At 40.7% G+C, this 16,755-nt stretch overlaps 1 protein-coding gene and 1 non-coding gene across 2 annotated transcripts in view; one reads left to right on the top strand and one right to left on the bottom strand.

Annotated features, from left to right (window-relative positions):
- Positions 1-2,152: 2,152 nt before the first annotated feature.
- The window catches only part of LOC122700129 (fatty acid desaturase 2-like protein FADS2B), a 41,507-nt gene continuing 26,904 nt past the window's right edge, over positions 2,153-16,755 (top strand). The window contains exons 1-2 of the mRNA XM_043912781.1: positions 2,153-2,464; positions 15,098-15,208. Coding sequence (XP_043768716.1) covers positions 2,153-2,464; positions 15,098-15,208 — 423 coding nt within the window. The remainder of the gene's footprint in view (positions 2,465-15,097; positions 15,209-16,755) is intronic.
- On the bottom strand, positions 9,157-9,263 carry LOC122703954. Its single transcript, XR_006343683.1, has one exon. It is a non-coding gene; the product is annotated as a U6 spliceosomal RNA (small nuclear RNA).

The raw sequence follows: 16,755 nt of genomic DNA, 5'->3' as shown, positions 1-16,755 counted from the left end.
AAGCCTGTGAGCCTAGAGTCCACACTGCCCAGCAAGGAAGCCACTTCAACAAAGAGTACCCCTTGCCCACTGCAACTCGAGAAAGCCCATGCTCAGCAATGAAGACCAAGCACAGCAAAAAATAAAATAAGTAACTAAAAATAAACAAATAGGACCTACTTAAAAGCTTTCCACAGCAAAAGAAACCACCAACAAAACAAAAAAGCAACTTACTGAATGGAAGAAAATATTTGCAAATGATAAGAGCAAAAAGAGATCCAAACGACTCAACATAAATGGCTCATGCAACTTAACATCCAAAAAACAAACAACCAAGTTAAAATATGGGCAGAAGAATTGAATAGACATTTTTCCAAAGAAGATATGCCAACAGAAATATGAAAAGATGCTCAATATTTCTGATCATCAGGGAAATGCAAATCAAAACCATAATGAGGATTGAAGAAAAGGAAAAAAGAAAGAAAAGACAAAACCCCAAATTGTAAATAGAAACAAGAACAAAATAACACACACACACACACATAAGAAATGAAAACAGAACCAAAAACAAAACAAAACAAAAAAACAAAACACAAGGGAACAACTAAAGAAACCAAAAAGGAAATCAAACAACTTTTAAAAAGCTAAAAATAAATAAATAAAACAAAACCAAAGCAGAGTGTCAACTGAAGAATACAGTGAAGAACACAAAACAGATAAAAATGATCAGGAATCATTAAAAGATAATTAAAATGATTGAAAGGTGAAATCTTAACACTTTTGGAAATAGCGATGGCCCTTGACAATTTGGACTTCCCTGGTGGCTCAGATGGCAAAGCATCTGCCCGCAATGTGGGGGAGACCCAGGTTCAACCCCTGGATTGGGAAGATCCCCTGGAGAAGGAAATGGCAACCCACTCCAGATTCTTGTCTGGAAAACCCCATGGACAGAGGACCCTTGTAGGCTACAGTCCATGGGGTTGCAAAGACTTGGACGCAACTGAGCAACTTCATTTTCTTGAGAACATTATACTAAGTGAAAAATCAAGTAGAGAAAGACAGCTACCATATGATTTCACTTCCTTATGGAATACAGAAATGAAATAAGTTAAAAATAAACATACAGAACAGTGCAGTGTCTACTCTAGTGGAAGAACTGGGAGGACAGTAAAGTGGGTAAAGAAGGTCAACTGTATGGTGACTGATGGAAAATAAAACTTTTGGTGGTGAGCGTGCTGTAGTGTTTCAGAAGGTGAAATATAATTTTCCACACTGAAATTTATATAATGTTATAAACCAATGTAACCTCAATTGGGTGTTGCAAACATTTTAAAGTCACAATGCTTTCTTCAGAAATGTAAACCCTTGGGGAGAAAGCCCAACGGTCAGAAGCGCACTCTGCTGTGTGACTCGGGCGCGCGCACCTGGTTCCGTGGCAACCAGAAAGGGGGGCGGAGATGCGAGGGGTGTGGTCGTGCCCGCGGCTGATTCTTGCTGATGTATGACAGAGAGCCAGAAAATTCTCTAAAGTATTTATGCTTCAGTTCAAAAACAGAATTTTTTTTTTTTTTTTTTTAAGTAATCTGAGAAAACCAGAATAAAAGGAAAATTTCCAATCTTAACAACAACCAGGAAAGAACATTTCCCAATTCCAGGAGGCGTTCATATCCTCCTAAAGGTTTTAAAATCTTCTGCTCATGTGTTGAATGAAAACAACTGTTCCTTTCAGAGACATGGGGGAGAGCTAATGCACCTGACCCAGCGTGATGCCAGTGTAGGCGGTCAGCAGAGAGGGAGCCCAGCCTCTCCTTCCAGGGTCAGGCCACACCATCCTCTGGGCTGTGATTGGCTCCAGCTTTTGACTAAGGGAAGTTTAATGATGAATAAGAATGCTGCTAAAAGGTCAGTCAGCAGGGAGAGAAAAACTGAAGAGAGAAAGGTAGACTAATGTTCTAGGTGGTGGGGGAAGGTAGTCCGGTCTTCATCAGGACAAAAAAGATTCAGGACAGAGAAGTGAGACCCTGGGAAGGAGCTCACTATCAGGTTTGCCAAGAGTCAAGTTGGCTAAAAAGTTTTCTGTGTAGGCTTCTTTCTTCATGGAATAAAAGGAGAGGGAAAAGGTCATTCTGTAGTTCAATCAGGTGAGAATTAAAATTCTAAAAGTACAAAGACAATGACGTTTGAAGAAAAGCCTGAGAGCCTTGTAGATGAGAACCAGATGTATCTAGGTGTGAGGCATCAGGCAAACGGGAAACCAGGAGAAAGTGGGAAAGCCAAGTTCTCTGCAAGGCAGGAGGCAAATGAGAAATGCGACTTGCCCAGAAAAAGCCTCAACAGGTACACCTGGCAGGAGATCCAGAGACACAGTCAGGAGACTGACCAGTGGCTGGTGATCAATCGCAAGGTCTACGATGTTACTGGCTGGGCGGACAGGCATCCCGGTGGGCGCAAGGTCCTCAACTACTACGCTGGGGAAGACGTCACGGTAAGGAACTTGAAGTCTGCCCTCTCTCTCTGTTCCAGCGGCTGGGTGGTTGGGACCTTAGCCGTCTTTCCAAAAGCATTTCAAGTATGTGTTCAAGCTCCATGATCACTCATCTCCTCCCAAACCAATTTTTCAGGACTCCTATCCAGCAAAACTTGAAAGCTAATTGAGCCTGAAGGTCTAGCTATTATTTACACTAGGTTTGGGGTGGGCTCAGATGCTGACAGTAGGTACTCTGTGTATTTCAGATTTTGGTTTTTGTTCTTGGCATTATGTTTTTTTGTTTTGTTTTGTTTTGAAATGGAGTCATTGTCTTATAAGAAGAAAGCTACAAATAGGTGAGTAAAATCTGGAAAAAAAGGTTTTCACTCAAGTAGAAATTTCTCAGACTCCTACAACTAGAGTGCCTGAAACAGACAACATTTCATCTGGTGAGCATCAAAATGTTGAACGATGTTGAAGGCGTACAGTGACACAGGCTTTTAGACTTTGTAGAGTTCTTTTTTGTCGTGTAGTTCATTAAGTGTGATACAGGTAATACAATCACTTTTATGGAAAAAGTAACTGAAATCAGAGTGGTTAAGTGACTGACCCAAGTTCACCCAGCCAGCAGATCTCAAATTCAAAACACTTATTTTTCTTAACTTTCAGTCTTAACCACTTTCCTTCACTGTTTTTCCTAATAACTCCCATCCAACAAAATAGCTGAAAAAATAGACTTTCAAGGGATACCTAAAATACCACGTGTCATGTGTGTTAAGTCGCTTCAGCTGCGTCCAACTCTTTGCGACCCTATGGACCACATCCGGCCAGGCACCTCTGTCCTCGGGATTCTCCAGGTGTGAATACTGGAGTGGGTTGCCATGCTCTTTTCCAGGGGATCTTCCCAACCCAGGGATTGAACCTGTATCTCTTACCTCTCCAGCACTGGCAGGAGTGTTCTTTACCATCAGCATCATTTGCAAAGCCCAAAGACACCATCAGTTCAGTTCAGTTCAGTTCAGTCACTCAGTCGTGTCCGACTCTTTGCGACCCCATGAATCGCAGCATGCCAGGCCTCCCTGTCCATCACCAACTCCCGGAGTTTACTCAAACTCATGTCCATTGAGTCGGTGATGCCATCCAGCCATCTCATCTTCTGTCGTCCCCTTATCCCCCGCCCCCAATCCCTCCCAGAATCAGGGTATTTTCCAATGAGTCATCTCTTCACATGAGGTGGTCAAAGTATTTGAGTTTCAGCTTCAGCATCAGTACTTCCAATGAACATCCAGGACTGATAGACATATTCAAATGCATGACCTCACTTAAACCTCATCATAAGGAAAGTGAACGGTATTCCCATGTTAAAGATGGAAAAACTGATACTAAAACATTAAAATAATGTATCTCAGAGCACACAAATAACAGTGACAAATTTTTAAATCAGGTAGGTTTTTTTTACCATAAAGCCCTTTATAGCTGATCTTAAAAATAAAGTTTCCATTTAATATTGAAGAGGGAGGTTTCTCAAATCTTAAATGCATTTGGGAATCCATTCTAAAATATTCTATAAGAAAGTTGATTTTAGCCCAATTAGAAACTTTTTCTCCACATTATACACATGAGGAAATGGAGAATAAAAGGTGTTAAATAAACTAATTCAAGATCAGAAAATTAGCATATTACAGAGTAGAAACTTAGATTTTTTTTTTTTTTTATGTTTTCCTTGTTGTTTTCACGTTAGTATATAATTTTTCCAACTGGTTTCAAAGCATAGGATTAAAAATATTGATTCATGAAACTCTGCTCTGTGAGTGTTACCTGACTGATAAAAACAGAATACACAAACATATGGCAAGTTTGCAAAAAAAGAAATATTTTGTTTTTTTGACAATAGCAACATCTTCTTTCCACAATCCTCATTTCCCTCCGATTTCTCAACTTCTCTGTCTAATCAGGGTTTTCTACCATCTTCTCATCTTGATTCTCCAGTCAGAGGAATGCCTTTCTTGAGCAGACCCTTCGATATTCCACCACTCTGGTCTGATCTGATATTTTTAAAACAAAACTCCACGTTTTCCTGGGAAAGGAAAAGCTTGTGAGCTTGTGGGCCATGATGGGAATCTCACATGTGTCAGGAAGACCCTAGGAAGCCAGAGAGCTGAGGATAGAAGAAGCCAAGTGACAAGCATTTGTGCAAGAATCAGGGGAAAGATGAACAAAAATAAAGGGAAAAAATACTTGTTGATGTATGACAGAAAACCACAAAATTCTGTAAAGCAATTATACTTCACTTAAAAAAAATGTGACAAAAAAAGGAAAAAAATACCACAGATCTCATCTCCACAACACAAAGAAAATATGGATGATGCTTTTCTAACAAAAGTCACAGAATCAGCTCAGAGGATGTGTTAGAAAATACGTGTCTTCAACCACCTTGGATATAACTGATAAATGTTGCTTGCAGGAAGCAGCTCAGCTGATGAATTTGTCATTTGCTGGTGAGTTTTTACCTCCCAGAAGTTAGAGAAAGACCATGATTCTGCATTCAATTCTAGTCAACAAGGAAGAATTGATTAATAAAATATAAATGATCAGAACTTTATGGGAAAATACCCACGACACTTTAGGATTTGTGTCTTGAGTATGAATACCCTGAGCATGCTCAGTCATGTACCCTAGATTTTAGAAGGCAGATCCAGAATGTTAAAAGTCTCCAGAGGATGATGGCTAGAGAAGAATGGAAGTGTGCCAGGAGAACTCTGACAACCATGGTATTCCATGGCCACTCAGAAAACATGGAGCCTGAGGTGCGGTGTACTGGTTATATAACCCTGGGAAAGTCACTGAAATGCTCTGGAACTCAGCTTCATCATCTGCATAATGGGAATGACCTTACCCATCTAACTGGTAAATGAGACTAAAGCTTGTATAGTGTTTAGCATAATATCAGATGCACATTTCATTAAACACTAACTATTGTTATTCATATCACAGCATCCATAGCCTCAGAGATGTGATTCACATTTTCTGTTTACCACCTGCTTAGAAGTCCTGATTGTTTGTTGCCAACTGGGAACAGAGGAATACTTGGTGGAGAAATGGCATGTTCTCTAGGGAAGGAGAGAAGGACATTAAGTCAGAGAACCTGAGGTCAAATGCTCTCTCTCTACAGCCTAAAAAGTGTTTGTCGGCTGTGCCCTGAAGGGCAAATGTGCACCAAATATGATCTCTGTGCACAAGCCCTGGACCATAGCTGTACCTGCCCAGAGGGGGCATCTTTCCTTATTTACATAGAAACTCTTCTTTAAGCCTCCATCCTTCTCATGAAAAGTACATAATGATACCAAGGTAATTTGTTCCATAGGGTCACTCATTCATTCATTCATTCATGTGGTGAATCATTCTAAAACTTTTTGTGGTGTCCACTGTAATGATTAAGAGTACAAATTTGGGGATGAAAGAGGTGTGGTTTGTATCTGGGCTGCACCACTTACCAGGAATGTCCTGAGAAGCTTTGCTGAAGCACTTGGAACCTCAGCTCCTTTATCTAGAAAGTGGGATAATGATACTTCTATCTTAGTATGGTGTCAAAGTCAGCAGAGATAAAATAAAGGTTTTCTTCTTATACCTGGCACAGATTAAGCACTCAAATATGACATTATCAGTTAATTTTTCTAAGATAAGTTGTCATTTTTTCCAAGGAATTTTACTAGAGTTAGTTAATTCAGTCACTCAGTTGTGTCCAACTTTTTGTGACCCCATGGACTGCAGCACAACAGGCCTGCCTGTCCATCACCAACTCCCAGAATTCACTTAAACTCATGTCCATTGAATCAGTGATGCCATCCAACCACCTCATCCTCTGTCATCCTCTTCCCCTCCTGCCTACAATCTTTCCTAGCATCACGGTCTTATCAAATGAGTCAACTCTTTGCATCAGGTGGCAAAACCACTGAAGTTTCAGCTTCAATATCAGTCCTTCTAATGAACACCCAGGACTGATCTCCTTTAGGATGGACTGGTTGGATCTCCTCGCAGTCCAAGGGACTCTCAAGAGTCTTCTCCAACACCACTGTTCAAAAGCATCAATACCTTAGTGCTCAGCTTTCTTTATAGTCCAACTCTCACATCCATACATGACTCCTGGGAAAAAACCCATAACCTTGAGTAGATGGACCTTGTTGGCAAAGTAACATCTCTGCTTTTTAACATGCTCTCTAGGTTGGTGATAACTTTTCTCCCAAGGAATAAGTGTCTTTTAATTTCATGGCTGCAGTCACCACCTGCAGTGATTTTGGAGCCCCCAAAAATAAAGTCAGCCACTGTTTCCAATGTTTCCCCATCTATTTGCCATGAAGTGATGGGACCGGATGCCATGATCTTAGTTTTCTGAATGTTGAACTTTAAGCCAACTTTTTCACTCTCCTCTTTCACTTTCATCAAGAGGCTCTTTAGTTCTTCTTCACTTTCTGCCATAAAGGTGGTGTCATCTTCATATCTGAGGTTATTGATATTTCTCCCAGCAATCTTGATTCCAGCTTCTGCTTCATCCAGCCCAGAGTTTTTCATGATGTATTCTGCATTTAAGTTAAACAAGCAGGGTGACAATATACAGCCTTGACGAACTCCTTTTCCTATTTCGAACCAGTCTGTTGTTCCTTGTCCAGTTCTAACTGTTGCTTCCTGACCTTCATAAAGATTTCTCAAAAGCCAAGTCTGGTGATCTGGTATTCCCAACTCTTTCAGAATTTTCCACAGTTGATTGTGATCCACACAGTCAAAGGCTTTGGCATTGTCAATAAAGCAGAAATAGATGTTTTTCTGGAACTCTCTTACTTTTTCAATAATCCAGCAGATGTTTGCCTCCAGTCCCTATACCTTTTATGAATCCAGCTTGAACATCTGGAATTTCACAGTTCATGCAATATTGAAGCCTGACTTGGAGAATGTTGAGCATTACTTTACTAGCATGTGAGACGAGTGCATTGTGCAGTAGTTTGAGCATTCTTTGACATTGTCTTTCTTTGGGATAGGAATGAAAACTCACCTTTTCCAGTCCTGTGGTCACTGCTATGTTTTCTAAATTTGCTGGCAAATGAGTGCAACACTTTCATAACATCATCTTTTAGGATTTGAAGTAGCTCAACTGGAATTCCATCACCTCCACTAGCTTTGTTCATAGTGATGCTTCCTAAGGCCCACATGACTTCACATTCCAGGATGTCTGGCTCTAAGTGAGTGGCAACACCACCGTGATTATCTGGGTTGTGAAGATTTTTTGGACAGTATGTCTGTGTATCCTTGCCATGTTTTCTTCATATTTTTTGCTTCTGTTAGGTTCATATGATTTCTGACCTTTATTGAGCACATCATTGCATGAAATGTTCCCTTGGTATCTCTAACTTTCTCAAAGAGATCTCTAGTCTTTCCCAATCTATTGTTTTCCTCTATTTCTTTGCACTGATCACTAAGGAAGCCTTTCTTATCTCTTCTTACTATTCTTTGGAACTCTGCATTCAAATTGGTATATCTCTCCTTTTCTCCTTTGCTTTTCACTTCTCTTCTTTTCACAGCTATTTCTAAGGCCTCCTCAGAGAGCCATTTTACTTTTTTGCATTTCTTTTTCTTGGGGATGGTCTTGAATCCTGTCTCATGTACAATGTCACGAACCTCCATCCATAGTTCATCAGGCACTCTGTCTGTCAAATCTAGTCCCTTAAATCTATTTCTCACTTCCACTGTATAATTGTAAGGGATTATATTTAGGTCATGCCAGAAAGATCTAGTGGTTTTCCCCACTTTCCTCAATTTAAGTCTGAATTTGGCAATAAGGAGTTCATGATCTGAGCCACAGGCAGATCCCAGTCTTGCTTTTGCTGACTCTATAGAGCTTCTCAAACTTTGGCTGCAAAGAATATAATATATCTGATTTCGATGTTGATGATCTGGTGATGTCCATCTGTAGAGTCCTCTCTTGTGTTGTTGGAAGAGGGTAAGTCTATTATACAACGCACAGGCACATGAATTCCTGTTATTGCATGTATTGTTTACCTGATATTTTTCAAATTGTAGGATTTGAAATTAATGCACAATGCTAATATATAAAATCAAGGCTCAGATCTTCTCACCTGGAAAAGCTTACCTATGAAAGTCCAACAAGAGGAATTAATTATATGGATTACAATACATCCAATGAAGCATGCTGCATGCTAAGTTGTGCTGAGTTGCTTCAGTCATGTTTGACTCTGGGCAACACTATGGACTCTAGCCCAAGGCTCCTCTGTCCTTGGCGATTCTCCAGGCAACAATACTGGAGTCGATTGTCCTGCCCTCCTACTGGGGAATCTTCCCTACCCAGGGATCGAACCTGCATCTCTTATGTCTCCTGCGTTGGCAGGAGGGTTCTTTTCTGCTAGTGCCACCTGGAAAGTCCCAAGTTTTATATAAGTTAGTTGACAATATTTCTGGGCTCCACAAAAGATGTAAACACAATCTTGTGAGGTGTGCACAAGAGTAGAATGTTCAGAACAAAGAAGTCAGGGTTATCACCCAATGTGCATGGTCAGCCACCTCCTTGTGTCTAAACATCACACTCTGAGAGGGACACTGAGAAACTCAAACTCTTCATCAGAGTAAAAATCCAATATGACAGGAAAAATATGACAAAAGCCAAGAGGAAATATAGCAAAATGTGTTTCTTTTTTTTTTTTTTAAATATGGAACGCTTCACGAATTTGCATGTTATCCTTGCGCAGGGGCCATGCTAATCTTCTCTGTATCGTTCCAATTTTAGTATATGTGCTGCCGAAGCGAGCACCAAAATGTGTTTCAACTGCTTGGAAGAATGCAAGGGCAAAGAGGATAGAGCTGTGTGAAAGTCCAAAAGAGTCAGCCATGTGGAATCAACAGAGGCAAGGCCAGGGCCAGGGAAGAGAGGATGTGTACAGAGGTGGAATACTTATCAGGTTCACATCGTGAGTAAGCACCAGCAGAACAGGTGTCCCGGCTTGGCCACATTCTTTGCTTAGCACAATCCTGGTCAATATGATGGCTTGAGGATGAGAAGAGGAGAAGGAGAAAGAGAGGATGAAGGGTGTGGGAAGTAAAGAATGAGATAAGAGAAGGAGGAGGGGGAGAAAGGGTCTTGAGTTCTGAGCGAAGGACTCTGGATTTTACCATCACTGTAGGTCTTCTTCTCCTCCCACTGCAGGTAATGACACTTCTCTAGCCCAGCCTCCCTCCCTACACCCAGTCCTACAAGGAAACCAACCAGGATTCTGAGCTGCTTGTAAAAGGAAAGCTCTCATCAGTAATAACTGCATCTTTTGTGGGCTGTGAATATTTTTTTAAAAAATTAAACTTTAATTTGATTCTCATTTGAATGATGGTTCAAGTTGAAAAACAGGTACAAGAGTAAAGAGACAAGGGCAGTTAAAGTGCTAATGGGTGACAATGGCCATGAAGAGGAACTCTTTTTCAAATGCCAGCATGGAGGTTAAGTAAACGTTGAAGATCAAGAAGAGTAAGTCAAGGCAGAATGGATACAGGTATCTGAATGGCTGAATCCCTTTGCTGTCCACCTGAAATTATCACAACATTGTTAATAGGCTATGGTCCCATGTTAAAAAAAAAAAAAATTAAATAGTCAAAATGAAGGAAGGAGTCCAGGGAACAGGCTAAAGTCCTGAATAAGGCACTGACAACAGAAATGAGGATGAGGGGATGGATAACCAGGAGACATAACTTAAAACAGGGGATAAGTGGCTGGGTAAGTAAGCAGGAGTAAGGAGTCTAAACTGCCTGATGGATGACTCGTGTAGGTAGGTGGGTGGTAGTTGCCATTACGAGGTAATGAAGCCAGGAAGATGAACATGTTTGGTGGGGACAGTGGAGATAGAGAGTCTGGACTGGAGTTCAGGTAAGTATATCACAGGAAAAAATCTCAAATAATGAAAGTTCTCAAATAATAGAGTGAGTTATGACAAAAAAAGAATAACCCTCTGTTTATCCCTGAGGGTGGAGGGGAATCTTGGTGACTTCATGTAAACATTCTCCACTCCAAAGTGGATCTTTTCCAGAACGAAGGCACAGACTGTATTCTCCCCATAAATCAGCCTACTCAAAAATTGTGATCTTCCAGAAATACGAGGGACCTTGATGTAGCATTTGCCTTGAAACAGGTCAGATCTGAGAAGGAACCAGAAGAGAAATTACCAAAGATGTAGGAATGGGTGTCCGTGTTTGGGTATTGAATATTCTGGTGAGTTTCTGTTTCTTTGGCTGTGCTGCAAGGCGTGGGGGACCTTAGTTGCCCAACAGGGATGGACCCCACACCCCTCCATGGAAGCATGGAGTGTTAATCACCAAACTGACAGGACAGTCCCCTGGTGAACTTTTTGAGATAAGTAAATCAAAATCTATGTTCTAGTTATATTGATTTTGTGACTATATACATATATTCACTATGGATGCTTGTCTTTTTTCTGAATTTGTGGAAATTTCAACCTACTTCAGATGAACCAAATAATAATTATACAAAAATATCATCATTTAATGGCATCTGATTCCAAAGCTTAAGCTCTTTGATGCTAAGCTAAGTCTTCAGCAAGGTTTTGTAATGACTGAATAAATGAATGAAGGAATGAATGAGCCCATGTGGGAGAATAAGTAGTATCCACAGTTAGAAAACAAAACGAATCTTGAGAGATTAAGCATTTTCCGAATATAAACAACATCCTGCACTGCTCCCTATGCTGTATTTTGGTGTAAATTTTATAGGCACACACTTTGATTGATTGCAGAACAAGATTTGGCAAATAGAGTGTCTCCTGGATTTCAACCCACACATCCCTCTAGGCCAAATGCCTTGATGCAGGGCACAGCCTGTATACAGTAGTTAAAATTTAAGGACATAATTCTTCTCAGGCCTTCTCACTTTACATACTTGTCTCTCCCACTAGAGATCATACTGCTCTTCCAATAAAGGACAGTTTTCCATCCCCCGTTAAATAACAGCAAAAAATCAGCAGGATTTCCAGTCACTGTGAAAGCAAAGATAATCACACCTTTCCTCCGTGTTGATACTTTTGGGAAATAATCAGTCTTAAGAGGAGCTACAGTGTAAATTTATGAATAGGCTAGGAAATAGACAGGATGGTTGAGAAGTGAATCAAAAGTTAACAGACAAAAATGAGAGATGATAAAGTAACTAAAAGGTCAGAAAATAGAGATGCTGAGAGTGGGGAAGAGACAGCAGTGCTTAAAACCCATATCCTTTGAACTCAATACTTCTCAACTTTCTCCTCGTTAGAGAAATCATATACTGCTCTATTCATTCACCCTTTCCCTTATTGATGAGACATCTCTTGATCCCATGTCATATTCCAGGCACAGCAAGAAACATCAGGTATAATTTAATCAATAGTGCATGGTCCCAGTCTTCAAAATAGCCAAAAGCCACTAAGAAGGCCTTTGTGAATACAGTTTCACTGCAACATCATTTGAAAAGCTTTAGGAACACAGTGTCATGGGAGCCCGGAAGAGATCATAAATAACTTTCCTGACTATGTTAGGAAGGCATGTTTCATCTGGATGTTCAAGAATGAGAAGAAACTTTTTAAGTTGAAAAAATGGAGGAAAGCAGTCAAGGTAAAGGGAGCCGTATGTATCACGAAGCTTCAGAACTACACAGGGTCATGGAATGTTTATAGAACAGGGAGACTTACACTGGAAAGAGTGAGGCCTGAAGGGTGTCGTGAGAGGCAAACCTGGAGAAGCTGGTTGGGGCCACAGACAAAGTGATGCACGTGATTAAAACCTAAGGTGGGAAACACCTTTACTAACTGCCTAGCATGCATATAGTGATCCCAAAACAATCTTCTGTCACCCTTCTTTCAGGAAAAGAACTGTTCATGTTAAGGTTGGAATTGATCTTCATGGCTTCCTGGCTTTAAAGCCACATAGACTGAGTTCAAATGCTGGCTCTCCCACATACTGTGGAAATGTCCTGAGATTTGGAGTCTTTATATGTATAACAAAAATGATGAAACCTCACAAAACTAAGTTGATGATGATGAGTTGGCCCATAGAGCACCTTGTACACAGGATACAGTAAAAAAAAAAAAAAAAAAAAAAAAGAAGGTGTTACTCCCTCTCCCTTATTTAGCCCAGACTTTCTTCAGGAGGAGCATACTTGCCAAAGAAAGTTAATTAAAAACAAAAAAAAAAAAAAAACAACTCTTTAGAGATTTCACAACTTACTCTGTATCTAGACTCTAATAGGCACATTCCTTCAAATTGAATATTCTAAGACCACCTAAGCCACTTTTGTACTGCCCATTAACACAATGAAAAGAGTTCCACACAGCAGGGCAGTTCTTACCATTCTGGAATACTCTGCGGGTCTTCAGTCTCTGTTGTCACAGTACTGACCTGTGAATTTTGCTGAAGATCAGAAGAAACAGTGAACCCAGAGGAACATTGGCATCAGCACACTGTTCCAGGGCTCCGGATGACTGCTCAGAGTAAGATGCAAATCCAGGGCCTCACCCTCCTCTACACTCTGATCTTGATCCCTCAGAGTGTTTCTCACCCTCATCTGTTCCTTAACAACAGGCAGAACATGATTTTTCAGTATGGGCCACCCTGAAACGTTTAGTCACATTGGTAATCACCGAATGACTCTCATCCTGTTAGGTAAACTAACTTTAGAGTCATTGAATGTGACACGAAAACACATCTTTGAAAGCAGCATTTCCCGAGGGGGTCAGAGAAAGTGTGCAAAGGCAGAATGAACAGTAGAGCCTGGACTGGTTCTAGCAGATGCAAATCCCTTCTTACATCAGTCAATCTAGAAAAGTGAGTCTAAAGAGTTGATATTGCACCCCTCTGAATAACCTCATTGATTATATATATATATATATATATATATATATATATATATATATACACACACACAAGCCTACACATATGAAAATACTTTATGTTAGGCTTGCATGTAGTTCTAGATATATCTAAAGTTGCTTTAGATTTTGAAGATGGAGGGTTCACTGTATTCACTAAAACAATTCAGAGTTCACTCCGAGTGGAATATGGAAAGAAAATCTCTGAACTGTGATATTTTATTGAAGAGAAGGAAGGCAGGTAGCTCTTATCCCTGTGTGTCTTAGTCGCTTAGTTGTGTACAACTCTTTGCAACGCCATGGACTGTAGTCCACCAGCTCCTCTGTCCATGGAATTCTGCAGGCAAGAATACTGGAATGGGTAGCCTTTCCCTTCTCCAGGGGATCTTCCCAACCCAGGGATCTAACTGGGCTCTCCTGCATTGCAGGCAAATTCTTTACCATCTGAGCCACCAAGGAAGCCCAGAGGTATACACATAGGAAAGAGAACTAATATGTTTGAGAGTTTACTATAAGCCACTCAGATTCTAATCAGTTCACTTAATTTCTATAATAACTTTATATACTGAGTAGCTATTACTTTCACTCCCATGTTAGTGAAGAGAAAACAGGAGTGTGGACTGGTCAAGAGACTTGTCCACAATTACACCACAAGTACTGAACTTAGGTGGAGGAAGGCTGCTCGGGGATCCAGTTTCTTAATCAGCACTAGGCAACACCACCACTCCAAAGTATTGTGTATGGATTCCACACATTCACATTAAAACCTTGGTTATTTCTCTTCATACTTAATCCTTCCTATTCTCAAAGTCATAATAGCAAGAAGTCCAGTATCTTAGTCTTGGAGAAGCCTCCTTTCCTGAAAAGAGAAAAACAAACAAACAAACAAACAAACAAAAAAACAAAAACTCCATCTCTTATTTCCAAACTTAAGCAGGACTTGAGAATCAACATCCTTCTCATAGCCACTTGGAGTTACTACTTAAAATGGGAATGGATTTGGCAAAATATAGTGGGTCAGCTCTATTTTGTGCCTGTCTCAAGCCCCAACAGAGAATGCTATGGTGTTTTTTTATTTTTATTTTTTTGTTGTTGTTGTTTTGTTTTGTTTTAGAAAGAGTGCTAAGGCTTCTTCAGTGATAAACTTAGCCAAGAAAGTGCTACTTTAAACAACTAAGAATTTGAGGGCTTTGCTCCCATGCTCTCTTAGACACTTTTTATCATCATCAACTTTAACTTGTCTTTCCTTGGAAATAAGTTAATGCAAGAGCCTCTGTACCCTGGTCCTTGGTCAAGAACTAAAAGGGAAACTCTGATAGATGTGATTTGCATAGGCAGTCTTGGTTGCTGCATGCCCCAAATAATGTGGGCTACTTCCACACCAAGCCTGAGGTTTGACTCTAAAGATTCACCATGACCCATAATCTCAAAGCCAACTACTTCTTCTGGTGCTCAATCAAATAAACAACGATCTCTTCCAATGCTTGGGGATCAACTTTCTACCCAGGACTTGCCTCGTAAGCCATGCACTCAGTGGGTGGATCACCACTGTGAGGCTTTCATAGAGGAATTTCAAGGACAATTCTGAACAATGAACTTGAAGTGTCAACCTAGAATTAGAATTAAATGCTCTATAACATAGTCTGTGCTGATTCCTAAGGTCGGTACAGAATGAGATAAAAAAGGGGAGAGATATCTGTGTTGTAAGCATGTCTTTTTTAAGCCTCTAACAGTTCTCTCTGATTCACAGGATGTCTTCAGAGCCATGCATCCGGACCCTGACATTGTGCGGTTGTACCTCAAACCACTGCTCATCGGAGAGCTTGCTCTAGAAGAGCCCAATCAGGAGAGAAACAAAAATGTGAGTGAGGTCTCAGGACTCAAGAGTATGCAGAGGGATGGGGACAAGGTATATTTCAAGGCCAACTTATCCTTTTCTGTGGGAAACCAGCCATCATGTCTGAGAGGGTCTGCAATAGCATAAATAAGAGGATTCCAAGTATTTCAAAATAATGTCATCCTCCTGAGATCCTCAGAATTCTTAAACCTCTGAGAAACAAAGGAATGGAATGCTTGGCCCTGTGCCAAACAGTAATTCCATGTGTCTAACTACCTACTTCTTGCCACGCAACTTACACATAACTTTTCTTTTTCCATGACTTCTTATAATTGTTTGATGCTCGCTGTTAGTTTCCATGAGAGCAGAGACTATGTGTCCTCAGTACCTACCGGCACAGGATTGGACTTGTAGTAGGAATTCCATAAATAGCTGTTGAATCAATGATGTGACTATATCCTAACTATAGTTCTTTTTACAATCGGAGAAATTACAATTCTAGGAGAATAAACTACCTTCTGAAAAGCAAAGAACAGGAACTCCAGTTCACCTCCTTCTGGCTCCAAACCTTTGGGTATTCCCCATGAAAAGCACCACTTTTCTTTCGCCAAGACTTTGGTTGACTGAAAAACTGTCTGCAGAGGGCAGGCACCTCCATAAGACTAGAGTTTCTAGAATGGTTGCACATAAAGCTTAAAGGGATTTTAGCTAATATTAAGCATGGCATTTTTTTTCTTTTGCACTTCATGTTTTAAAACAGTTTACAATTGTACCATTCTTTTGAAATAATTTGTACAAAGTGGTGATCCAGATATCGCTGTGAGGCAGAAAGAATAAGAATTACATTTCCACTTTAAGAAATGAAGAAACAAACTCTCAAGGGGATAGGAGGAATCTGAGGAGACAGGACTGATTACATGCAGGCCCAAGATGAATACTTAGGCTGACTCCTTAGGCCCAAGTGCATCCCTCAAGGCTGTGTTTCAGGAAGCAATGCACTGTATTGAGATGAGTGCGCCCTCAGGCTGACAGCCTGGACACAGAGCCCGGTTCCTGTGACAAGGTGTAGGAGCTGAGATGGTGTTGTTCAGTCAGTAAGTCACCTCTGACTCTGCGACCCCATGAACTGCAGCACGCCAGGCCTCCATGTTTCCTCACTATCTCCCAGTTTGCTCAAACTCATGTCCATTGAGTCCATGATGCCATCCAACCATCTCATCTTCTGTCGCCCTCTGCTCTTCCTGCCCTCAACCTTTCCAGGCACCAGGGTCTTTTCCAATGATTCTGTTCTTCCATCAGGTGGCCAGTGTATTGGAGCTTCAGCTTAACCATCAGTCATTTCAATGAATACCCAGGGTTGATTTCCTGTAGGACTGACATGTTTGATCTCCCTGCTGTCCAAGGGACTCTCAAGGGTTTTCTCCAACACCACAGTTCAAAAGCAACAATTCTTTGATTCTCAGCCTTCTTTCATGTCCAACTCTCACATCCATACATGACTACTGGAAAACCCATAACTTTGACTATATGGACCTTTGTTGGCAAACTAACGTCTCTGCTTTATAATATGC

This window comes from Cervus elaphus, chromosome 1 (assembly GCF_910594005.1).
Source record: "Cervus elaphus chromosome 1, mCerEla1.1, whole genome shotgun sequence".
Classification (NCBI taxonomy): Eukaryota; Metazoa; Chordata; class Mammalia; order Artiodactyla; family Cervidae; genus Cervus; species Cervus elaphus.
Note: the sequence above shows the minus strand (reverse complement) of the source record. Positions and strands in the feature narration are given on the sequence as shown.